At 32.8% G+C, this 27,526-nt stretch overlaps 1 protein-coding gene across 2 annotated transcripts in view; it reads right to left on the reverse strand.

The window, feature by feature from the left end:
* Cpsf160 (cleavage and polyadenylation specificity factor subunit 1) overlaps positions 1-27,526 on the reverse strand; it is a 69,892-nt gene that overhangs the window by 7,151 nt on the left and 35,215 nt on the right. For both annotated transcript variants that reach the window (XM_089245796.1, XM_089245797.1), the window contains 19 exons: positions 26,297-26,407; positions 25,149-25,283; positions 24,621-24,947; positions 23,530-23,678; positions 22,618-22,716; positions 22,314-22,386; positions 21,484-21,587; positions 21,160-21,265; positions 18,380-18,469; positions 17,430-17,555; positions 12,728-12,880; positions 11,835-12,042; positions 11,471-11,700; positions 10,412-10,480; positions 10,215-10,298; positions 8,931-9,107; positions 6,497-6,563; positions 6,184-6,393; positions 5,589-5,718 (listed from right to left, as the gene is read on the reverse strand). In XM_089245796.1, coding sequence (XP_089101922.1) covers positions 5,589-5,718; positions 6,184-6,393; positions 6,497-6,563; positions 8,931-9,107; positions 10,215-10,298; positions 10,412-10,480; positions 11,471-11,700; positions 11,835-12,042; positions 12,728-12,880; positions 17,430-17,555; positions 18,380-18,469; positions 21,160-21,265; positions 21,484-21,587; positions 22,314-22,386; positions 22,618-22,716; positions 23,530-23,678; positions 24,621-24,947; positions 25,149-25,283; positions 26,297-26,407 — 2,648 coding nt within the window. The remainder of the gene's footprint in view (positions 1-5,588; positions 5,719-6,183; positions 6,394-6,496; positions 6,564-8,930; positions 9,108-10,214; positions 10,299-10,411; positions 10,481-11,470; positions 11,701-11,834; positions 12,043-12,727; positions 12,881-17,429; positions 17,556-18,379; positions 18,470-21,159; positions 21,266-21,483; positions 21,588-22,313; positions 22,387-22,617; positions 22,717-23,529; positions 23,679-24,620; positions 24,948-25,148; positions 25,284-26,296; positions 26,408-27,526) is intronic.

Consider the following 27,526-nt stretch of genomic DNA (forward strand, 5'->3'; position numbering starts at 1 on the left):
TAAAATTTTGGCCTTTACTTAATACATTTTATTTTATTTTATTTCTTTTGTACCAGTCTTTGTTGGTGTTCACTGCATTTTTCGGGCTTCTGGGAAACAACGATGGCGTCCCAATGAATGTAATTTGTTGAAAGTCAGCTTTTTGATCAAAGCCGCTGTGGTGGTTGAGTGGTCATAATGACGGACTTGCATCGCGAGGATCCGGGTTCGAACCCCACCATCGCCATAGTGGTGGTCGGCTGAAGTTGGTTTCCTGTGGTTCCCAACTTCGAGGTGCAAATGCGAGCCAATCTCCCCATTAAAAAGTCTCGCCACAGAGAGCAACAGGCCTACAACGATTAATTATTCAATCATTACACGTCACTCATAGTTAGAAAAACTGGTGGCAGAGGGCAGCTCTACACATAACAAGCATTACACATACACGCACATTCCCGCATGTACTAATTCGTTAGAGGTTCCGCAGAGGAATATGGACGAGGTACATGTGTGGTTTTGTAGTAGTAGCTTTGATCAAAAGAACTTTTCTTTCTTCATTTCATTTTTCTGCGCTGTACGGTCAACTTTAGTGTTTTAGAACTTGTCTAGTACTCTATTTTTTTCTCTGTGATTATCTAAATGATTTTCTGAACATGCTAAAAACATCAAGTGATCTGGCAGGCACAAGCTGCAAACAGAAACATGATGTTTTATGCATACAGCCATTTCAAAGTTGAACTTTTGAAAAACTACAGGGCGACAAAAAATAAGTGTAAAAATTTTATAATGCTCTGACCAGTGAAAGTTGGGTTAATTTTCTTATCTGCTGTCATTATGTTAAAGAACATGTTAAGTATAATTTGTGATTTCAATAAATGTTTTACACATTTTACTTTTCGTGACAGAAATGTCAAATAAGTCTCACAATCATTGCATTGTACATACCGGGTTGAGGATGAAAAGCACTGTCAAAAAGGAACTGCCAGCTCATAAAACAAAGTGGCATTTTGAATGCAAGAGTCTCAATGAGAAAGATCACCCGTGAAACTAGCATTAACTGAGATAATGTGCGTTTGATAGCAAAAACAAGAACTGGAACTGAAGGATTATCAATTCTGAAAATGACAACTTACTGATGAAAATAAATGAGTACGACTGAAAAGATGTCGTGCACTGTTACATCGGGCTACTAGTTCTACAACCAATGGGAGAACATTTTTTTTCACAGATGAAAAGCTGTTCACAATTGAGCAAGTGCACAATCATTAGATCAATAAACACTTCTTTGGATTTCATATCATCATCCATTGTTCAACGGCCTCAATAACCTCGGTCAAAAACCTCAATCCATTATAGTTTGGGGTGGAATTTGTTCCAATGGAGAGGCATCTCTCATTTTTGTGGAAAAAAGGGTCAAAAATGATTAACGTGTTTACCAGAAAGATATTTTGCAAGCTGTTTTGCTTCCATGGTCTCAAAATAATTTTGAGAAAGACATTTGGACATCCCAACAAGATTCAGTGGCAGCTCACAGAGGAAAAGTTAACTAGCAGTGGTGAACAACTCATTTTTCTGATTTCATCACATCTGAATGGACACCATATTCCCCTGATTTCAATCCAATGGATTACAGCATGTGGTCCATTTCAGAAGCCAGGACATGTACTAAGAGCTACCAAAGTTTGGTACCGCTGAATAAATTTTTAAGTCAGGAATGGGATAAACTTTCTAGAGGTGCAGCATGAAGCTTAAAATTTTACAAATCATTTGAAGCTTTGTATCACAGCCAAAGGCAGCTACTTTAAATTTAAGTGAATATAATTATTAACAAATGTATATGTTAAAAAAATTACTTGGAGAAAATGTTACACACAGCTATTTTTGTCACCCTGTAGAATTCGGAACACATGAACGAATATTGTGTGGAGAATATGAAATCAGAAAATCTACCATTTATGTTAAAACTGATAAAAATAAAAACAAATTTTTCAGTTTTTTCAGCTCCAAGCAATGGCTACAAAAAATTTTTAAAGAATAGGAAAAAAAAATTTTCTCCTATGGATAACTAGTAATGGTATATAAATTAGAAAGTATTGCTTGAATTAAATTATCTGTTACTATATGAATATATATTGCTTTTTTAATGGAAAATATGAATCAAAGTGTTCAAAGAGGTGCATTACTGCTTTAAATATGAAAACTTGGAAAATAAACAAAAGTGGATCCATTATATGGAAGATTCCAGGGGTGCAAGTGCCCCTCATCCTTTTTGGAGCAGAAACTTTCATTTTTGGAGCAGAACTAAAAATTAACTATATCTGCAATATAAGAAGTAAAATTTCTGTGAAATGCCAAAAGTTTTGCCAAAAATGGTTGGAACAAATAATTCTATAAATAAATTTCCTTCACAAATTAAAGTCCATTTAAATTTTTTCTGAAGTATCTTATCTCTGTCACTACTAAAACATGCATTACTGAAATGATGAATAAAAATTATTACACTCTTTTCAAATTAAACAGCATGCATACTGAAAACCTAGGCAGCAAGAATTTCTGCTGCTTATCTTCTGCCAAAATCTTATTCATTCTGATATAGCAAAAAAAAGTGTAAGCAATATAATAAGGGTTTCCATGAAAAAGAGTTAACTTCTCACAGAATTTAAAGAAATGATCAAATTTAAAAGCAAAATGCAAAAAACGAGAAAAATATAAAAAAAATGCCTTATTTACTTAAACAATTTCTCAAGTAAATAGCAATTAATAGATTAAAAATGTTTTTTTCCCTGCTGTTTTCTTAGCCTGAACGCTGTTACAATATTTTCTATACGAATCACGAGTTACTTTTAGAAGAGTTCAGCATCTCTGACAATTTTTTTCAAATTTTTCATCCCTTTGAACATAAGATTCCGTGTCTTATTCCATTAAAGCATTGGATGAACAGATTTTTCACTGTTCAAACAGACTTTTGTTAACACTGAACTCTCTTTCACTGTCTGCGTTACCATGTGCGAAAGATAAAAAAAGCATTCACCAAAACTGGCAAAATTGTGAACTTTGGGCTGCTTTCAACGTTGCAAAGTTTAAATATGTCTGCCCAATACCTATCTCTCTATATTCTCTGAACTAAATTTCACTTCTTGTAATTCTTTGCATTGTAGTGCAAGATGCAATGTTAAGAAACATCCCAGTAATACATGAGGGAGTAAAGTACCATCCCAGCAATGCACGAGAGGAAGTGCAAAAAACAAGAAGAGAGGGTGCAAACATTTCATTCTTTCCGACAACATGCTTTGGAAAGGTAGGACATTTATATATAATAGGTATCTCTCACAGAATTATTTAAAATGAGCATGCTCCTAGTACAAACTCCTTCCTTTGACTATTGTTAAGAACATGCCCCTCCCCTACCAACGCAGGGCACCTATATTGGGCGCCGCTCTAGGTGGGGTGCCAAATGGAGTTGAAAGGGTGAAAAAAGCTTTGTCGACCAAAAAAACGTGGTCAGTAGCGCCAAAAATAGGTTCTGCATGGGTAGAGATTTTTTTCCTCAAGCCGGCCCTGTTTGCCAAATCCGGATTTTCACGATGTGAATTTGTTACGATCGGCAACCGCAGACGACAACCACACGACCGCATAGTGGCAAGACAAAAAAACTATGGATATTTTAGATGGTTTTTACAGATCCTGCTTTTTCCCAACGATCTGCGAAAAATGTTGGTGATATAAACGAGTAAACCAATCCCCCTTTTCGATTATTCGCAAAGGCGGGTGTGCGATCTTGCAGACAATAATGCGAATTTATGCCGTAGATATGCTGTTTTTTAACGCAGGTTGGTAGCCGTGAAATTACCGTTATGGACTTTGATAGCCCGCAGGTTATACTAATAACAGTACAGGACTTTTTACTTCAAGGTAGTAGAACTACTTTCCAAGGTCACAAGATAACGCGGTTGAGGTAGATGGTGAGAAGTGAAAAAAAATTGAAGTTTCCCCCTCTATATCTTTTTCCTTGTCTCAGAAAGAACGCGTCCTGTGAACAAAATTTTCATGCTTCTTTTTCCTAAAGTCCGGGTATTTGATGAACTACAGTGCATTAGCGATACCTCCGCGAACCACAAACAAGAATTGGCACCTTGTAGCAAGATAACTGTTTCGGCGCAGCTCTTGCACCCCCCCCCCCCCCCCCCCCGAGATTCCCATCTATACAATATCATGGTTGTTATTTCATCAGTGATCAAGAAAACTCAACCATAGAAGTGGTAAGGGTAATGATAAGGGCCTGGATGTTGATGAAATTTAATTTAATTAAAAAGATGCACATTGCTTTCATCACTTCATTTGCATCTTTCTTTATAGATAACAGGCAAAGTTGAGTAACAATTCAAAGTTAATTTACTACATTCGAACCTGGATATAGTGAACTCTCTGTTACAGTGAACTTTTTCAGTGGTACTAAATGAACACCTATTTAACCAACTTCAATGTTTCAACAAATTTGAATATAGTGAACCTTTGGGTATAGTGAACTTTTTATTGTGTCTGCAGACGGTTCACTATAACAAGGTTCAACTGTATTTAGTGAAAATTCCAAGAGTTGGCCGCTCTTCATTCCTCACAAAACATCACATGAAAATGAATTCAAGGAATTTTCTGATCCTATTGAGAAAGACGATCTTTTTCGTTATTTAAGAAGGTTGATTGGGAACATAAAAAATACTTGCATGCACTACTGGGAAAGTTTTCAGATCTTTAAATTCATGTTAAATGATTTTGATCCATAAACATTAAGATTTCACAAGATGTGTTTGGGCAAGGGAATACTGAAGGGCAGATATTGTACAGCATTTTGGTTCCCCCCATTCAGGCCTTGCAGAAAGAAGTCATGTAACTAATTAATGTTATTAAGTCAGTCAGTCTTCAGGTGTGGTAGACTGATTTGCTACTACAAAACTCAAAAAATGATGAAAAGGAAAGCAGTGGACTTTCTGATGTCTTAACAGGAATATATAAAAATTTTGAAAATTGAAAAGAAATTAATTTTAATTTTTTTTTTTTTTTTTTTTTTTTCAGTTATCCCCCAACAACATCTATTGATGTTGAACCATCATTATCTCAGTATAAAACTTTACTAACAGAAATTTTTATTTTGTCTTTTAGTTTTCGTTAACTAATTCATAAATTAGAAATTGTTTTATTTGAGAATTACATTGACAGTTTTTGATGAACTTAATATAATGTTGAGAATAAATTTTTATGATTTTCTCCATATACTATGAAAAAAATTATTATTTTTTTTCAACTTTAGAACATAATTCATTTTCAAAGAAATTTGTTTTGTTATTTTGATAGCATTTATTTTTTTAGTTTTTTGGGCATTTTTTTTCGAGTTTTTGTGCTATTTTTTATAGTAATTTTTTAGGTCAATAATATCTGGGCCTTGGTAATGATAGCTGATATATTCATTAATAATTTATGTATATTTCATTTGAAATTAAAATCAAAAGACTTGAAAAGCTTTGAACTGAGCAGCAAGTTATTAAAGTACTTGAAATGTATGAGAATATCACATTAAAAAAAAAAAGCAATTTTAAAAGGAGTTCAATAACCACCTATATCCTTTTGGATTGAGACCAGCAGTATGTGGAATTTGAGTAACAAGCACATTCTGTAACATCAGTAACCTCCTGTATGTTTTTTCAGGCACAGGCAACATGTAACATATTCCACCATCAAGAGTTGCTACAATAAGAAAACAGATTATGTCTTTCTAATATAATCATTATTACATATGAAACATAAAAATAAATTTTCACATCAACGAATATCAAACATTTTGGTTATCAAAAGTGTTCAGCTGTATACAGAAATAATTTTTCTTTTATCAGTAAAAATAACAAAGTACAATAAAACCCCCCTCTTGACAGTCATCAACCCATAGATGTGGTCAATTTTTTTTCAGAAAAATATTTTTGTCTCATTGGTGTCTGCAAAAAAGGGGTTTTTCCTGTATTTGATAGCAATCTACATTAAGTTATCTTAAGCATTATTTTACTGTTCAAAATAAGACATTTTTTACACCACTTTTCCTTGATTATTCATGATAATATTTATACATAGTGCAATTTAAAATATCAGCATTTTCTGATTTCCTGCTATAATAGTGAGGGGGTATGGAACCCCACTGTGAATTAACTCTTTACTCACCAAACATGGTAACATGCTTCCTTTCCAGTGTCGCTGCTAACCTTTTGTCATAGTTAGGCACATCACCCAGCCTGCAGCGAACTCGAAAGAAGCTCAGAACATGATGCCCAAGATGCATATCAGCTTTCCGTAACAATTTCATTCCACCAAAACTTTCTCTGGCTTCTGGATGGTACATGAATAAAGCTAAATTCTTTTCTGCATCAGAAACTAGAGAGAAAGGAAATATGTTACGAGCTATCTCTCAGAGTTATTCAGTCATATAGAAGTCATAAGTTAAAACTTAGGAAAATACAAGTGTGTGTGTATTTACCTAAAAACCCCACTTGAGTATTGTCTATCAGAAACTCAATAGAATAAACATCCATAGGCTTGACATCCTTCATTAATGAAAAGATAAAATGTATAAATATTAAAGAATTTAACCATAATATGCACGTTACGATACCCATGAAATATGTAGGGGAAATGTAGCGCATATGCAACAGCCAGCACGCACACACACACACAATTCAGACATTCAATCCTCTGCTTAGGATTTTAACAGATACCTCGGCCCAAGCCAAAAGAATGGTGTAGGTGGATCTGGGGCTGGACCAGATGAATTTCTAAATTCTTTTAAAATTATTCAAAATTACATAGGGAGGCATAATGCATTGTTGCTAGAAAAATATATAGTTGTGGCCTTGGGTATAAGTCCCCTGGTGTACACCAGGGGGGAGGGATATTGCCCACAATGGGAAACACTAATATAAAGAGTCTTCAACCTCTTGCACACAGTGCAGGTCAGATTAAAAATTTCCGTAAAGCCTACTGGCCACAAGGTTATACACATATGTGATGAAAAAGCTCTTTGCTAGCTATGCATTGAAGACTACTTAAAGCCCGATAAAACTGTCATGTTACATTCAAATTTATAGCTTTATTAAGTTGCAGAAATCTACATAATAGGAACAAAAAAAAAGCAGGGACACCTTATCTTGAATCAGACACCACTAAATTAACATGGGAGAATAAATACAGTCAATTCAGGATAATTCAAACTCTGATAACTCAAATACCTGTTATAAGTCAGAGTTTTCTCACTCAGTCCCAGAACTTTTTCCGTATTTTAGTGTTAAAATTTTCCTTTAACTCGAAGTTTTATTCCTTTAAGTTAAGTTTTCAGTAATGAGAGAAATTTAAAAAAATAGCAATAGAAATTAGCATTTAGTAATAGAATTCAGCATTTAGACAAAGAATTTAGCATATTCATTTGTCTGCTTGCAAAAGGGAATGGCTTTCTCATGAATGAAAGACAAAAAAGAAGAGAGACAGTCAAAAATCACAGCATTTTTTAACAGAAAATAACCTTGTATATACACTTTGTTTATATATTTTTTTTCAAATAAGTATCATATATGCGCCCGTTTCCATAATACAGTCATATGTATGTTAGTTTATTTTCTAAATATATTCTCATTCAATAATTAAATATGATTAAATTAGGGAATAACTTATCTTTCCAAAATTTCTTCATCTCTAGTAGTTTGACATGCTTTACTGAGACAAAATTCATAAATACCGCTGTTATTTTAATATATTTTTCTTTTCCCACTCTGAAATCGGAATTTCTGATAAATCGAACTAACGATACCTCTGAGTTTTTTTTTGTTGGCTGCTGCAAATTCTACTTATCAAGATTTGACTATACTTTAAATGGGCTTTTACTAGGGTTATCAAACATCAACATTTTGAACAAACAAATATTGCATTAAGTTCCTCTTTCCTCCTTCCTTATAGCCCCAAAGCAGAATATTTTGCGATGTTCTACAACGAGCCCTCAGCTGACTGAAAATGTTCTGCGGTAAAAATTCGAATATACATAATAGCGTTTTTCTACACTTTTCTTAAAATTCTTCCAGATTGTTCTGCAACAGCACTGGTTGTTCTGCGACATACGTCACACATTTCGGCATATTCTGCTTTGGGGCATTATAGTTCCTCACACAGAACTCAATTACAATTCTAACTCATTATCGAATGTCTTGATTACAATCTTTGGTTTCTCTGGAGCCTTCTTCCAATTTCTGGATCTCCTGAACCTTAGGCTGGTATTACACTATAAAAGTCCTTTTATAAAACTTGAAAAATGCAGCCAATAAGGTCACCAGTTGCATTTTCTAGAATGTAGACAATAACCTTATTAGTTAGATTTTCAAGTTTTATAAAAGGGATTTCAAAGTTTTATCAAACTTTTATAGTGTAATACCGGCCTTACAGGAATGCACCCATTTAAGTGTATGCATATGTATCCTGCATAACTCAGAACCAGCCATATTTTGAGCATCATTCAAAATTATGTTAAAAGTGAGTCATTACTTGCTTTCAGATGATAGAAGGCAAACAATGTTCATAAATGGCTACAGGTCAGTTGACAGAATGATTCTTTTATTTTTAGTGATCACTAGGGGGTGAGTTTTACTCTAGTAATGATTTACTTTTTTTTAAAACAAGAATTTCATGAAATTGGTTAGTTTATTAATCAAAGAAAAAATAAATTAAGCTTCAAAAATCGTTACTCTTAAGAATGGATTAAAAAAAGGTAATATAAAGTGTATCAGAAATAAATTTGAAAGATGGCAATAAAAATAACAACAAAAGACATTCCTAATGGCATAATTGAATTCCAGTTGAATCAACATTACACCTAAAAAGAGGGAGTTTTAAGGATTAATAAAAGTAGAAATAAAAAAATAATAACTCACTCGACTAACTAAGGATAAGGTTCGACTGTCCTCTTGGTACCTGAGTAGCGATATGGATTTAGAAATGTCAGCAACAACAATGATAGTTTTCAGTGAAATAACAGAATGGATGTAAATTTGAGTATCAATAAATGCCACACCGATCAGATCATTATCTTTTAGCTGCCAGATGTACACCTTCAAAAGAAAGCCATAAAATTTTTATACAATGGAAACTTTATCACATATATCTCTATATAATCAACAATATCAATTATAGAAAAGAAATATCTTTTGAATACAGTGAGAAAGATGAAAACAAACGATTATAACTCAAAATACTAAAATAACACCAAACAGCTGTTTCAAAATATAGCCCTTCTTAGTAGTAGAAAGTCTGTTATAGCACCGACAACATGTGGTTGTATCAAAAATGTGTTGCGTTCAAGCAAGTAGTCTGTACTATATATAAGCCTTTCTACCACTGAAGAAAGGGGCTATATTAGCCTCAAAACAGATGTTTGGTGTCCTATTTTTGTATTTTGAGTTATAATCGTTAGTTTTCATCCTTCCCAATATTAATTATATGAATATCTTACAAGACGAATAAAGAAAAATTAAAATGTGACAGAGAGATAAAAATGCACTAGATCATGCATTTCTTGAGTAAAAGAAAAGGCACAATATTACAGACAACTTCATCAATGTTAGTTACATTTTCAATAGTGACTTCAATCGAAAGCACAACATTCCTGAATGTGGGTTAAAAATGAGAGGCTGCTGCACTTAAAAATGTGAGAACCTGTATAGAAATGGATTATCTTTTGGGTTTGATAATACGATTAAATAATCAACGTTTGGGTTTACCCAAAATTCCAAAACGAACACGGCTATACGCTTTTCAGAACTATATGAAGTTCCTTCATCAGTAGCAGAAACAAAGAAGAAAGTACAACAGCGAGTAACTCCCGCTATAAGGAGTTTTTTCAATATTTTCTACTCAAGAAGGATAACTGCATTATGTTCCCTTTTGAATGAAAAATACAAAAATGAAATGAGGTGGATATGTTCTTTCTGTAGAATAGAAGCGACTAATTTTACCAAATTTCGAATAAAAATATTTTTGTTTGAATAAACTTGATTGCATAATCCAATAGAACTCATTCCAAACATTCAGGAAAAAGTTCATTTTGAAAAAAAAATGGAAATGAGTGGAAATGTTCCCTTTTGAAAATTAGCTCCTCAATTACTTACTAAATAAAAATAGTTATAGACAATTAAAGAAAATATAAAACCAAGGTTTACTTTTTGTCCAATGGCACTTAGAAGATAGCCTGATACTTGGCAGATTGCAGTTATAGGACCCTTCTGCTCTTTAGCATAAACCATCTAAGCAAAACAAACAAAAATTATTATTTTTAAAAAAAATAATGTTTATTAACAGCTTTTGGCACATTTTTTGAATTATTATTCGGGAAAAAAAATAAGAAAGAACCAAATACTTTTATTTTGTTCTTTGTAAGTGGTTGCCCGGGCTCAGGAACAACATCAATGATGTCAATAATCAGTATCTAGATATGAAAAATTAATGAATTCTCTCATTATTTCAAATAAAATCAAGACAAAGTTCACTAATCAGCAGCAGTAATAATTATGTTTATAAAAGTGATCGAAACTGAAGTCCCTCTTTTTAAAATCAAAATAAGTTTAACTAGGGATTCATATCTTGAAAAGTTTCAGAAAAATTGAATCAATGAAAATTTGAAGCAGCTCCTTGTTTTCCTTATGGAAACACAGGTGTACTTAGTTCATTAATAAGACAATGTTTATTTTTTACACAATTCATAAACCAACCAGAATTAAAAAACCACAATAATTAATTATTTACCGATGGTGAGCTGCCACACAATACACATGATAATTTCATAAACAAAATAAAAATTTGCTTATTTATATATTATTAAAATAAACTCCTCAATGAGTTTACAAACTCTACATTAAAAGCTGATTAAAAACCTTTTCAGTTATTTTTTTCATGAATACTTAGCACATCCATTATTTACATAAGTACTGGAATGTTACTTCATACACTGTGATTCAAATTGTTTGTCCATAAGACTATCTCTTCAAATGTTGACTTTAGAAGTATTCTTTCACACACAATAAGTTTTTGAATGACATTTGATTTCTTAAAATGTTAAATTTTTTCTGAGGGGTCGGATACATAAAAAGTTTAAAACAAATTTTTGTACAGTCCTTTTGTGCTAAAACTTTCAATCAATCAGATGTAGCTTTGAAAAGTCATTTGCAAAAAAATACATATTTTTAATTGAAATGTTGAAGATGAAAAATTACAATGTTTTAGTGACGCGAAATTTTAAGAAACCACGTCATTTGAAACTTTACAAGTCATTTTAACTACTTTTTTGTAATTAGAAATTTACTTCTACAGTCAAAGGTTGTAAGGATAGTCCTATGAACAAATAATTTCAATCATCCTATATATATATATGTTAGCAATACTGTAATCAAAAATATTCCAAGGAAAAACCTAAACTCACTCTTCCTCTGCTAGTCACATCTTCTCCATAATTAAAATTTGTTCCCAATGCAATGTAGCCTTTCAAACCACTTGTTGTACCTTCCGACATGAGCATGACGTTTTTCATGCAAGTAACATGTTCCCACTCTTCAAACTCCATGGACGTATTGGGAATCACTTCCCAACTAACTGGAGAGAACAGCTGCATAGTAAATTTCTCTGTCACAGGAGCAATGAAACGCTCATCAGCTGGAAGATAAAACAAAAATTTAAAAACTGGAAAAGAAAAAATTTGGAATAAAAATTAAGTTTGCTGGTAGAAAATTTAAGAATTTATCTCACTGTGTATTCAAAACACCATACATCAACATTTGGATACTCACTCCTCTCTATACTTTCAAATTCTTTCTCATCACCACTGAATTTCACAAGCTTGGTGAACACTTCCATATTGCTTGTGATGACTACATATGTTTTAGTTTCATAATGGTAACAAAGGAAATGTGGAGTGCAGCGTAGAGGAACTTTACGCACAGGCCATGGAGCATCATAAAGTAAGTGAGTAGGCAAAACACATATCCGCAAGTGTTCCTAAAATAATAATGTACAGAAGACTTGAGAAAAATATGTGGGGTTTTTTAGATGAAAAAAAATTTCTTTACTGACAAATCATATCTATAAAAAACACAGCCTTGAAAGAAAGCACCGAAAACTTTTATTATTCAATTTTTTTTTCAAATTTTGTAAAAATGAAACAAATACATATTAGAAATTTCTTGTTGAAAAGATATTCAATACAACTAAACCATCAAGCTGCTCTTACTTTACTGTAACACATCCATACATTCATATATCCATATATTCATTTATCTTTATATCCATATTTTTTATGGGAATTTTTTTTTTTTAGCCACCTCATTGGCTATTTTCCTGTTGTGGCCTTTGTGTTTGTATTTGAAAAATCAGTGATTTTTTGTGATTTGAAAAACAAGATATATGCATGAAATAAAAGCAATGTTAATTTGTTCAAAGAAAAAATACATATAAAGTCGATGCTCTATATAATGACCCCCCCCCCCTCCTTCATCCCATCGAAAACAGGCATTATATTGGGAGGGTTGTTATATTGAAAGTAAAACATATATGAAAACATTTGGGACTTATCCTTCCAGTCATTATAATGAAATATTTGCAACAACATGGGATCGTTATAATGAGCGTCAACTGTATATATGAGTTAAAATTTATTAAATAAAGCAAATGGGTAATCACCTACCTCTTTGTTGAAATACAGAAAACCTTTAGGGCAATTTACATTATGGAATGGTGCAAAACATGTGACAGTACCATCGATTCCCATTGGGTGGATGCGAAGTTCACCATGACTGGTTAAAAAAAGCCAGTGGGGACTGATACCACAGATGAAAACCTGAAAATACGAACTAAATTCGTGAAATGGATATAGATAAATTTATCTTTCAGATTGGAACATTTTAAATTGTCAAAAATGGAGAAAAATAATCAGTTTTCTTAAAAAGTAATTTTTTATTTCAGTCATTAAACAATACTTAAGGTATCCGACTACGTTGAAAACGTCATTTTGGTAGAAAATATGGATTTTCATTTTTTTATTTTTTATAAAATCCCTATCTGTTGTGATTCCAAAACTGGCCTTGTTTTGTTCATATGACGCTTAGAATCAAAGTTACGTTCACTTTAGTTTTGCGTTTTTACATACAAGTAATACGTGAATAAAGACTTTAAATGTGTTTTACGAAGAATGCTATTTTTGACATTTTACTTAACTTTGTGACATGATTTGTAAACATTGGTGCATTGCATCCTTACGAAATTTTAATGTGATATTTTGCTTATATTGTTGAGGTTATGAACCAAAATCTAAGGTCTATCACATATATTTTTTTAATGACAGTGTTTTATAGACAAAATGTAGGATGAAATTTCAAAAAATTCACACGTACTTAAACATATTTTGGTGTAACTTATGAACATATCACGCAATCCTTTAAATTTTGGTTCATAACCTGCAACATTACTAGCTAAATGCACTGTGAAAATCACGAAGGATTTCATTAATAAAATTTTTTGCAATCGTGTTTCGAATATCACATGAATTTTGCCTAAAATTTGACATAAAAACTACTTTTTCATAGAAAATATAATAGATAGACCAAAATTTGTCACTGTTTTGACCATTTCGAGACACTTTCTATCAAAAAATGTATTTAAAGTTCACTCCAGAACCATTTTAAAGAAAAGTGACAAGAAAGGTAGTCGGATACCTTAATTGCTCAATAGAACTCAGTTGATACAAAGCATATAACTCCTATTACACAGAAAACCTTTTTTGGGCAGTTTACATTATGGAATGGTGCAAAATGTGACAGTACCACTGATTCCCATCGAGTGGATAATAAAAATGAAATTTATCTCCATAAAAATTTGAAGGGAAAAAATGCACATAGAAAATTACCTAGAGGCCGTTCAAGTATTATGTAAGCAAATTTTTAGCCATTTTTGACCCCCTTCCCCCCTGTCAGCAAAATTTCGTCATCAGCTCTGCTCCTCTGAAACCTAACGCATATTGGTGGGATCAGAGACGTATACGGGGGGAAGGCCTGGGGGGGGGGGGGCTCTCTTGTGCCCCCTTCCCAAGATCAAAAATTTAATTTTTTAAATGCAAAAAAAAATAATTTTTTTTTAAATTTGAAATTTTGGAAGAAAATACGTTTATATGTTATTATAATCAATTTCTGTTAATTTCAATGCTATTTGAAGGCTATGAACTCGAAAAATTTATCTTTAATAAATTCATTGCGACCCACCCTCTTAGCCATATAATGATAAATCACATAAAGTTCTTTGGCCCGCCGACCAAATATGGCCCTGGGGGTTACTTAATGTGGCCTGCCCTCTTCAAACCTAATTTAGTAAAAATGAACTAAGTGGCACGTTTACAGATCACTTAAGTATCCCGTGGTACAATTCCAGAACATTTAAGCGGCCCGTGGCATATTTTCAGATGACTTAAATGACCCGAGACACAGTTCCAGAACACTTAAGCGATCCGTGACACATTTAGAGATCCCTTGAGTGGCATGTGACATAGTTTTAGAGCACTTAAGTGGCCCCCAGTGCAGTTCTACATCACTCAAATTACCCGCGGCACATTCTCAGATTATTTAAGTGATGCGTGGCAAATTTCCAGAGCACTTAAGCGGCCCGAGCACATTTCAAGATCACTTGGATCCGCGAAGCATTGAGATCACTAAAGTGGCTCTGTAGGGCACTTATCAATAGGGGGATGTTGCTTCAATTGGCCACAAACTATCGAAAGGTTTTTCTCGTTTTTGATGCATCGAGTAAGATGCCATTAAAAATATTTCATATTTTCATAAAAGGTGGTTGATGACGTAAGCATTATCCAATCCCCACTCCCCCCCTTGTCATCAAAAGTCAGCAAATCGTAACACCCCCCCCCCCATCGATGATGGCGTAATACTTGAACGGCCCCCTATTAAAAAAATACTCAAGTATTCTTTTAGACAAATAAGAACAAATTAAAGTTTTCAACTTTCATAACACGGAAACATAATAAGTTAATGAGTTTTTATAATCAGAAAATAATGGTTATCATTCAACCATACTTTTAAGCAGGGAACGATTCTATTCCGTTTTTGTTAGCCTATTTCTTTTTATATCATGATTTTACTGCCAATATAAAATGAAACTAAAAACAAGACATTATTTTGGCAATTGCCAAAGATTAGGGATACAATGTTGGTAGGAAAAAAAAAAAAAGAGTTAAAAGACCACCCCTGCTTCAACTACCTGGCAAAAATGCTCAGATAAACCCTGGGAACAAATGATAGTGCAATGCCATTTCATCCTACTAAATCTTCTAAATGTTAGAAAACCCCTCGCCAAATTTGGTTTTAACATTATGCATTTGCCTGCAAGAAATCTGAAATTGAAACCTCCAAATATCCAGTCCCACAGATGAAACAATAGAGCATTTAATATATTGAATGTGGAGATTGTTCTCTTGGTTTGGACAAACAAGATTATTGGACAAATGAGACAAGCATTAAAAGCATGTGTTGATGAACATGACAGATGTGCAAAACATAATGAAGTGGATCACTTCTCAATAGCTACACATTGCTGGCAGGAAATCCCTAAATTTAGGTTTTTCAAAGAGAGGGTGATACAAAAAATGAAAGTAGCAGCATTTTTTGGACTTTTTCAAAGGTACGTACATGAAACCGTACAAAGACTTATTGGTTAACGGCAATAAACCCATCCCCATTATTCTTTCTCACCGCGGATAAGGTTCATTTTAAAAGAGAATCTTAGAAATGTCAAGAGGAAACAATCGAACAACAATTTTTCTTCATCAGGAGTCTCATCACTTCTTCGAGAGAGGTAGGGAATCCTCAGAGAGATCAACCAAAGTGTTTATATCTTTTTGTTCATCTTTGACCACAGAATTCCATTGGGCAACTAGAACATGCCAGGTGTTGCTTATTTTTATATTTGTTTTTAATAGCATTTGTGCATAAATTTTTTATGTATTTAGGCTTTATACAGGGCTCTCACTCAAAAAATTAGAAAAAGTAGCCCAATTCCATTGGGCAACTAGAACATGCCAGGTGTTGCTTATTTTTATATTTGTTTTTAATAGCATTTGTGCATAAATTTTTTATGTATTTAGGCTTTATACAGGGCTCTCACTCAAAAAATTAGAAAAAGTAGGATGGGGGAGAGTACCCCCTTAGACAACATAATCATAGCATAATAAAAAATCCCTAAAAAAATTTCGAGCATTTTGAAAAAAAAAAAAACATCACAGCAAATTATTTCAGTATCCTGTAAGACTGACTTGAGATAATGCAAAATGACAGAAATGACTTGGTAACAAAAACAATTTTTGGCCAAAATAAGGTACCAGCAACCACAGATAGTTTTTCTATGTCCCCTCACAATTTATATTACATTGTTTAATTAGAGTCTTCCACAGTCCAGTCTATCACACACACAACTCTCTTTGACAATGCACACAGCAAATTATGAAAACATGCAAGTTTTTTAAGAATGATGCTCTTTTGAGACCACTTTTTCAAGAGCCAGTGCAAAACGTGTAAATTACAAGGTCTGATATAAATACATTAAGGTGGACAGATAGTTTTACTGCATTGTCCATCCCCTTTTTAAAAGGATTTGTTTAAATTTTAGCGCTCAACGCCAGTGTAATAGTTTTTGACAAATGAAGCACTTTCATTTCTAGCTCTTTGCTGAGCATTGCAAATATTGTTTATGCCTCTGCATGTCCTAAAAATGCAAAAGACAACTGAATGTTATTAGGTATCATCATCACAAAACTTAGAATACACCTACGTACCCAACTGCTTTGTTATGCAAACTGCTGTCACCTATACACAAAATGTGCACCATAATTTTGAACAATGAATGTTACTGCCCAAGACCATGACATACAAAATTAATTTTTTTTCAATCAGGTAGAAGTTTTTAATCACTACTCTATTTGTTGAACCCTCAAACAGCAAATGAAAAATTAATAAGCCAGCAAATGATCCACATACACGCCCCCCCCCCAAATAATTTTTAAAAACAATACAATATCTGCTTTGGCAGAATCATTAATTGCAATCTACTACATTTGTATTATTTAACATTATATCGATGAATCCCTCCTCAATTAAAATCAATTATATAAATTTTGTTGATAGGTTTTGGTAGGAAAAGTAGGACAAAAACTAGAAAGTAGGACAAAAGTAGGACATTTTATCAAAAAGTAGGAAAAGTAGGACGAGCGGGTACCTGCTTTATAGTATCCATATTTTTTAAGAGAATTTTTTAAAAACTTGTAAGCATCGAGAAAAGTAAAACACACAAAAATATTGTTAAGAACAATGAGAATGTATAGATAAACTTACTCCACTATATCCAGATATGTCTTCAAAATACCTCAGTCGACGCTGAAAAGCAGTGTGATGTTCATCCTCTAAACCTCTTCTCTCTTTGAACAGTTTTCTTTCTCTGATTATAATTTCATGATTCAACTAACAAACATTGGAATGAAAACACACAAATATGTGATCAGAATCTCTATTGAAAGTAATACGGAAAGGGGGAACTATATAATTTTAATTATGTAAATATACATATATAAGCACGAATACATTAAAATTTTAATTTTCTTTAAAAACAGCAACAAATTAATGTTGAAAATTAGATTAAATTATCAAATCATACCAGTGCCATAGGCAGCTGGCATTGGTAATGCGCTATAGGGTGATGCATAAAAATTTTCATATTAATCAAATTTAACTTTTAATTTGTAATAGTGAAGAGTTAAAAGCAAAAGTGACTAATGACAAAAGCAAAATACAGAATTTAAATTTAAAATTTTGGAGCAAGAATTTTAATATGAAAATTTTTTTCAGTTTGACTAATTGAAGATCATCGAAACAGTGCCTGAGCTCTTTATGGGATGGGGGGGGGGGGGGGTACACCCACACACTTTTTTGCCTTTCCCGATGAAAAGCTCAGACTTTGATCTTCAATTATTCAAACTTGCATTGCAAATTTCCACATTTAATCTTTTGCTTCAAAATTTTGCATTCAAATTCTGTATTTTTCCTTTGTCAATCATTTTTTCTTTTAGCTCTGTGTTATTTCAAATTAAAAATTAAAAAATATTACTGATATGGAAAAAAAGTTTTTGCTCCTCATAATCGGGGGAAAAAATTAAATTTAGAATCTACTTACATTCTGTAAATAATAAGATACGATTAATAAAAAAATAACTACACAAATCAAATCCTTTCCTAATCTCATATTCATCATTTTTACAAAAGATGAATATTTATCTACAACTACTCACCTTTCGAAAACGAATTTTTAAATGATTATCTGAAGCAGACTCAAAGCAAGGAAATGCTTCATATATCAATAGGTCATCTTCTGAACGAGCCTGTTTGTAAATAATAATAGAACAAAATACTATATTAAAAAAATTTCTCAAAAGGAACAATTGTTTTAAAATTTCATTTTAGTTTTTAAAAAAATTGGTACATTGAAGGCTGTAATCAAAAGAAATTAAGAAAAAAATAATTGGTATCAGTTTTTTTATAGACGGGAATTATGTATATGAATATAAGCAAGCTATATAAATGTTATAAGTGATATCGCATAGTACTCTCTCTACTGGAACTCAAAAATAATTTTGAGTGAACTCCATGCTTATAGCAATTAAAGTTCAAAGAATTAACTGCTATCAGTTGTTGAACTAATCAGGGTTTTCTTTTCAAAATAACATGTGTAATGGTTTCTCTTTATTCACCATGATTTTCAATGATAATTCATTCAGTGCAGGATTGGCAAATGCTTGCCATAGTGGAAAAAAAAATTTGCAGTTAAAACCATAGGAAAAAACTGCTTCGCTTGGCCTTCTAAACATATCACAATTTAAATATATACTAGAGCCAGCGAGAATAATTTATAATCACATTTATTTTCACAGATACCTAAACCAGAGCGTTTGACATGCTCTCTCGTCCAACAATCAACCTATCTCCTTCAGTCCCACAGCCTTTTCACCTGATACGATCATTATATATCACTTGATATTACTTCTGACACATTCCCCCCATTTTGTTTTTTTCATAAAAATGACTAGTTCTTAGTGTCAGTCAGAGGATAGTGCCGGCACTTCCGCACTACAACACTGTATCGTGTTGCTCTGTTGGGGGCAGATGTTGTCCTCTTGACGACTGACCAGTTGGCCTTCTCGGCACAGTGTCGTCATCCCGGACTGTCAGACCAGCGGGTGGGAGATCTACAACTCCTGGATCTGATTCTGAAACATGCTCAGGGTTTTCAGTCTTGTTCAGGTGGAACCGATTTCTTCTCACAGATCCCCTTGGTGTCTTGATGATGAAGGATCTCTGGGTATCTGACCTGCGCTCAAAAAATTTCACCCCACACATCTTCATGTCTGCCACCCACACTGTGTCTCCTATATTCAGCTGCTCCCGAGTGTGGACACCGTGGTGATTATTGTAATTTTTCCTCTGCATCTCAATCCTTGCCTTCTCCTTCCCCTTAAGCGATCGTTAGTCAGGTTGGGAAGGGAATTAGCAGATGAGGGTAAATTGGAACTGTTGTTCTAAGGCGACACCTTAGTGGCAGCTGTGAGATCCAGAAAGATCCACAGATCCATGAATGTCGTTGAGTAATTCTTAGCTTGATTACTTACGTTCGAATAACTAGGCCTAAATCGCCGCTTTATCATAAGTCTGGTTAGGGCTAAGAACATATTGCAGACATTTCAAGTGCTGTGTCCTGAACCGTTTTCATTTGCAATGCCATCAGAATGGCCAAAATGAAAGCAATGCTTCGAAAGATTTTGCAATGCGTATGAGAAAGAAGCACGAGAAAGACCAGGTCAACCCGCTTCTCGGCCTGCTTCTCTACCTGTTGGGTGATCAAGCAGAGGACATTTTCATCTCATTTCACCTGCCAACAGCAGACCAGGAGAAGTATGATTTGGTTAGAGCAGCATTCGACAGACATTGTGTGGCCAACAAGAATGTCATATATCAGAGGGCCAATTTCAAAACAACCATCTCCAACACTCCGGCAAACCAGTAGAGGAGTTCATCTCTGCTCTCCGTGTACTAGCGGAGTCATGCATGTATCAAGCTCTCCGTGAACAGGTGATTTGCGCCCGCATCATTGTGGGTGTCAGCAATCGAAGATTGTCTGAAAAGCACATTGCGCCTAACTAAAATTGATTCAATGAAGTGATGGCTCACATCACATTTTATTAGTTTTGATAAGGGTCAGTGCAGTTAAAGCTTAAGTATTGACCATTATCATTGACTATGCTCACAGTAATTCAATTTTAAACTTTTTGTTGAGAGTTCTGTCAAATTTTTTTTGTTTGAAACCGCTTAAATTAAAAGGAAACATTACAATGGCTTGATGTTTTAACATCAGATAATATAAGAACTATTCCCAAGGATATAAAAAAAGATTGCAGGTCTTAGTAAAATGTGAGAAATTTGACCATATGCAAGGTAACAAAGCTACCAATAGCCAGGATGAAAGCACGTAATAGAGAAACACAATTGTAAAAATCTTGTATTATTTTTTTTTAGTGTTATAATATTTTCCCTACCACTCAAGTTGATAATCACAGCAACTAAAATTTTTCATTCACCACCTGATAAGAAATGTTAAGTTGTTCAATAATGTTTATGCACAAAAGGACAACTGAGAATAAAAAGATGAGAAGCAAGTCTTTTTTTGTTTGTAACTTTATAACCTGTTTTTTTTTTTTGTTCAGGAAAATGAGCTCGTCAAAAACATACTTAAATAGTTTTGCTCAAAAAACACACACAAAATGCTTCCACACATATCCCTTCAATGATATTAATAGAACTATAACAAAATAGTGGAAACTGTATCTATCAAAATTGTAATTCCAATGACTGATAACTATATAACATCCATAATGTAACCTGTATTAACAAATTCATTTTAGCCAGCAAAAACCCAATCCCAATTTAATGTTTGAATACATAATATATACAAATATGCCTTTGCTTTCATCAATTACAATCAATATTTTTTTTAACATTATACATGCAAACTACGTACAAGTAACAAAGGTCGGGAATTCCTGATTCCTAGTCCAACAACCAGAATCTCTTTTACCACCGGCATGGCTTCATGCTGCTTATCTTGCTTCTCAGTTGACAATAACCTTTGAAAGGAAAAATACTATAAACATGTAGTCACAATGATGGAAATGAAATATGACATTTTTCTGAAATTACATAACTGATATTTATCTAGAAATATTAGCTTTATAAAAACCAGCAAGAATAACTGACCACAGTAGATTAGAAAATAAACTTCATTAAATGTCCTTACTAAATCAGATATAAAAAATAAAATCAGGTAAAATGAAACTTTTCTTACCCAGATATAGAAGACACTGCTTGTCCACTGTCAACTAGAAACTTTTGCCCCATCGGAAAGTTCTTTACAAGGTAGCATAGCTTGTAGTTTGGCAAGCTGTATATCTGGAAAATATGTATGTATCTAAGAATTTGCACGTAATAAGAATTACAAGAAATACAGGCATCCCTTGCTTTATGCAATTAACTAGTTCCGCTAAACGATCGTGTTAAGTGAGGTCATGTAAAGAGAGGGAAACTCTCTCTCTTGTATATATAGATTATATATATTTTTAAATCTTAAATATAAAACGTTTTATATTTCAACCATCTCTTACAAAAACAGACATGTATTTATATCTATTAACTTATGCAGCATAAACATATGTAAGCATTAATGTTTCAAAACAGGGTTCACAGCAAAACCTGCTTAATTATTTCCCTGACTTTCCATGACCGAAAGTCTGGAGGAAATATAATTCACACCCTTTTTTTTTAACTTTTTGAATTTTTTTCTCCCCTCTTTTCAGAACTTTTCCGTGTGTGTGTGCACGCGCGTATGTGACTTTTGCCAAATATTTCACATTTTCCCTGGCTTCCTTCCCTTGATCATTTTCCGACTTCACAGGTCACTGGAAACCTTGCAAAATATATTTGAAATCATCTGAACAATTTAGTGGTGTTTACAAGGTGAAGACAGTCTTATTTTTAATTCTGAAATAGGTGAAATTGTTTTGGCTGGGGTCTTTTGTTTGAGTGTTTCATACAACCAGAGGCACATTTAAAAATTATGACATGCAAAAGGAAGATGGACCACAAAAAAATCATTAATTATGGATTTTCATAAAATACCTCAAGAACACCATTCTCTCTAGCAATGAAGAGCCAAAATGTAGGAGGAATTTCTTTCACCTCTATTTTCTTCCTGATAAAAAGCAAAAATTTAAATAATTTTATTGACAAATATATAAAACATTTGCATAAAAAAAATAGGAACCTTTTATTGGATATAAATTGAAACATTGGTATAATCATTCAAAATCATAATTGGAAGGGAATCGTGCCTGAACCCAAAATAATCACATACATAGATTCTATATTACATTTTCCTCATGAAAAAAAATTCATTACAATGCAAACCCAATTTTATACTCACTTCTGAGTTGGTTCAGGTATTATTGATTCTTTCTTCTCTGCTTCCAATTTACGAGAAGCAGTTTCTCCATAAAGAAGGGCATCTTCATCATCAACCACTCTAAAATTTTGAGAAACACACGAAAGATATTACCTCAATCATACTAAAAAAAATTTAAATTAGAAAAAATAAGTACTTTTTTTTAAACTTTTAACTATATTTACATTGGACATACACAAGTCTCAGATACTCTCAAGCATCACTTGTTTATGCAATGGTGTCTTCATCCACCATGTACAGGTTGATTTCCCCCAAGGGCAGTGATGATCATAATGGCTATATTCAGAGAGAAACCTTTCCCCTCTTGGAAAATAGCCACCTTACATGGGACAGAGTTTCTGCTATTTATATAGTGGCAAATGAAGTACATTGCTAGATCATCAAAGATGGTAACATATTATCTGTGGTATAGAAAATTAAGATAGTACAAACATGAACTTTACTGTACTATACTGACTTTATTGACAGGACTTGATATTAGAACTTGCAGAATCTGATTTTAAAAGATTTAAATGAAATTTTAATGCAATAATAATGGAAAATCATGATGAAAATGATATAAATGATACAAAATTTGATAACTGACCACATATTTTGTCGTTTTCATTATTATGTATTGTTGCAGATATTTTTCTTCCTCTTGAAATATTAACTTCACAAATACTCTATAGATTATATAATGACTATGTTTTGGAAATTTTTTTTATGGTTTTCGTTATCTTGTGCAAAAGAAACTACCCATTACCTTCTCTCATCTAACGAGTGGATAATTCATTAAAAATCACAATTTTATACAGGAAAATAAAACTGGAGGAAAAAAATTTGAATGAAAAATATTAATACTTATAAATAAATGAAAAAATATATACTTACTCCGGATCCAACTTTAGTAAATTTCCAATCTCTACAAGAGCCGGTGGAGCAGAAAGTGTTTGCTTTTGTTCTTTTGCATTTACTTTCGACATTGTTGTGAACATGCCACTCACATCTTTATAAACGCACAAAGTCAACACACGAGATCTCTGGAATACAAGATGAATAGATGAATGAAAAAACGATAATTTGTTAAATTGTTTTATTTCAATAGCTATTGTTGTGAAGATGTCTGACATGTAATTTTGTTTCAAATTTGATTGTATTTTCATGGTAAAAGTAATTATTTTCAGAGTTGAATATAAAAAAAATGAACCAAATTAAGACATGATTTAATGAGGCGCACAATTATTTTTTTTCATTCAGAAGTGTAATATGAACTAAAAAGAATTCAAAATTTATTAAAGTATTTTTCTGCAGATAATCCATGGATTATACATTAAAAAAAATAAAGGTTTCTTATTGTAAGCCATGTACCGCTGTACATTATCTACAGAATTTTTTTTTTTGAGAAGATATAGAATGGAAATAAACATTTAAAAACTTAATTGGTAAAAAGTAATTTTTTTAATGATTTTTAGATGGCATATAGATAGAATGCCAATAGAAAAACATCATATTTTTTACAAACATGAGACGAATAACTCCTTTCATTCCTTAAAATTTCATTGTGAATTTATAAAATTTTCACATGAAGAGTATAAGCTGCTGCAGATTATACTGTTGATACAAAGTATGAAAGTCTGGATAAAAGAAACCCTTCTCTCTATTATACTGTTGGTAGTTTATTCTTAAAATAGGGAAATTTTCATTTGTAGGAATATATGCTGCTGCAGATTATACACAAAATTAAGGTATATGAAACCAAAATATGTGTACATTTTATCATTCATCAAACAACAAATCGGCCCCATATATCAAAACAAATTGTCTATAAATACAGGAAAAATAGATTATTACACATAAAATCTGAAAACATATCTGTATTTCAAAAGAAGAAATGTTAACTGGAGGAAGTCAATTTTTTTTGAGAAACAAAAATTACAAAATAAAATTGAATTCTCACAGAGACACATGCAAAAGCTACCTACCATTTGGGCCAATTGTGGCTTAGAAACTGACAGCCTTGCATTCATCTGAAATTCTTCATCAGCAGTTTTTAATATCAGTTGGACAATCAATCCTTCAGCACTCATGATTATGATGTATGGATCAGCAACTGAAGCCCAAACTATTGGCGAACCAACATCAAGTGGTATATGCTGAAGTTGACGAAATCCTGACAAAAGTCTTACGCCCATAGATGAAATCTGCACCATGAATCTGTTTTGTCCAACATTCCCAGCAAAAACTGTGGGTGCTTGGCTACTGAAACCACTGTGGTCCAATTCATTTATTTCACGGCCAGTCTGCAGAATCTGTAAATGAAACAGAATACGTATGAACAGAAGAAATCGCCCAAACAATTTTAAAATCTTTGAAAATAATGCTGCAACAAACTAAGTTTGTAAATTTCATAAGATTAAGAAAATTTCATAATTTTAAAATGATTCATTTGTGCAATTTCATTATGAGAAATATTTGAAAAAATATATCTTTTTTTTTTTTATCAAACTCACCATTGTGCTGTCTGGTCGACTGAGGATAAGAAAAGCATGAGTGTTTTTCATGGGTGAAGATTCTTGATCAGTTTGAGAGTCTTCATCCTCATTTGAGATGCCACTTTGCTGGTTACCATCATTAGAACTTGGTTTCTTCAACACAATAAAAATACTTATCATTCAGAAATTTTGAAATTGAGAGTAAAAAAAAGTGTATATGTGACCCAAGTACATGCAAGTAAAAAACTTGTTTACACACCTGAAAATTCAATAACAAGTCAAAAGATATTAAGATGCGGTATAAGCAAGTGCATAAGAATAAATAAGTAAACCAATCTTGCTTTGATAGATTTTTTTTACTAGCATTAAATGCATTTCAATCTATGTTCATTACAACACCCTGAACATGCAGGGTAGTCATTATATGAAAACATTTGGGACTTACCCTACCGTCGTTGTGAGGGAATGGTAGCTATAACATAGGATTGTTATAATGGGTGTGAACTGCATTTTTCTGCTCAAGGCCGAAGCCCATGCATATACGCATAAAAATAAGCAGCTACATTAAACAGCAGGAGCAAAAAGGGGGGGGGGTGAAATGAGATTATATATATAGACATGTTAGATAGACAGAAATATGCAGATTATTTACCACCAAATATAACATATATAAACACAAGTATAGAACAAATATACTTTACAGGTGCATAGATGAAAAATCAGCACTATGCAGAATAACACTTGCTTTAACAGGAAGTGTTTTTACAAATTTGATAAAATCTCACATTAGATCTGGCTGTGGGCATTCAAATAACTAATTAAATCAAAAATAGAGACGATATGAATTATCAAAACGATTTAATGCTCATTTAATGCATGCATAATAACCAAACAAGAAAGAAAATTGGTAGTTTTATATTTTGTAGCAAAAATATTTCTGACAATAATAAATCAATACAAAAATATATATATACAGTACAGATGCTCGTTTTTATGAAATCAAACAGACTTGAAAATTTGTTTTGTAAATGGGAAACACGTTCAAAAAGATGGTTATTTAGAACAAGGAGACTACTAAGTCATAAAAGTATATCGTTTCATAAAATGGAGTGACAAAAGTATATATTAACAATTAAATGTTTGTCTCCAGGCAAAAAAAACTATACCTCAAATGCAGCTGTAACATCATTCTCTGCTGTGGGTGCACCAACAACTGTCCACATATCAATACAACCTGGTAAATGAAATGTCGTTACAACCTGAGGCCTCACGGAACGCTTTAAGTAAAGAAAAAATTCCTTGAATTATAAAATTTAACAAAAACTTATTTTCATTAAAAAAAGAAGATAAATACATATCTGTGAGCGACATTGTTTAAAAATACATTTTCAAAGTTTTCTCAAAGAAGAATACTAAGGTAAAACTGCAGAAGCCAAAAAAACAATAACATTCATCTGAGTTGAGTAGCACCAGGCAATATATCGTGTGTGAGCACACTTTCTACCTCAAAATATTTAATCCTGACCAAAAAAAATCGCATAGTCCCATTTTAATTATATTTTAATCTAAGGCTGGGATTGAACTATAAAATTTTGATAAAAGATCACAACACTTGAAAAAAAAACACAACACTTGAAAAATACAACACCAATAAGCACATTGGTTACATTTGAGCGAATGTAATCAATAGCTTTATTGATTGTTTTTTGTTTTTTTAAGTTTTGTAAAAGATATTTTTGAAATGTTTATAGAGTAATCTATAAAAGATTAGAAAGAAAGAACACATTCTTTTCCACATACTTTATTTACTAAGGGGTCATTCAAGTATTATGTCAGCATCGAGGGGGGGGGAGGGGGTTTCGGATTTGCTGACTTTTGATGACGGGGGGGGGGGGTTTGAAGGTTGCTTACATCATCAACCACCCTTTTTGAAGATATGAAATATTCTAAGCTGCTGACGAAATTTTGCTGACAAGGGGGAATCAGTGTTTTGCTGACGAGGGGGTCAAAAATGGCTAAAAATCTGCTTACGTAATACTTGAATGGCCCCTAAGTCACAATCATGTCAAAATCATTAGCAATCACATTTTTGCTTAAACCCTGGAAATTGCTGTTCCATAAAAAATTTGGTCATTAAACCCCATCTATGCTATCAAAGAAAGAAGATGTTGGCTAGTTAGCTCTTTAGAACATATAAACATTCCTAATTCAAAAATTATTCTCATCAAATTTTATTTATATATATAGCTTAGCCTACCCTCTTCTTGGTTTTCAATCACATGCTTTTATCAGTGAATCAAGTTTTTCCCAGACGAAAATTGCAGGTGTATTGAACAAGAGAGGTGATCACAGGCACACACTTGCGGTTTGAGAAATAAACATGTTTTTGAGAGCAC

Source organism: Pholcus phalangioides, unplaced genomic scaffold (assembly GCF_987345545.1).
Source record: "Pholcus phalangioides strain wild (caught in Gottingen) unplaced genomic scaffold, Ppha-v1.0 ptg000016l_1, whole genome shotgun sequence".
Classification (NCBI taxonomy): domain Eukaryota; kingdom Metazoa; phylum Arthropoda; class Arachnida; order Araneae; family Pholcidae; genus Pholcus; species Pholcus phalangioides.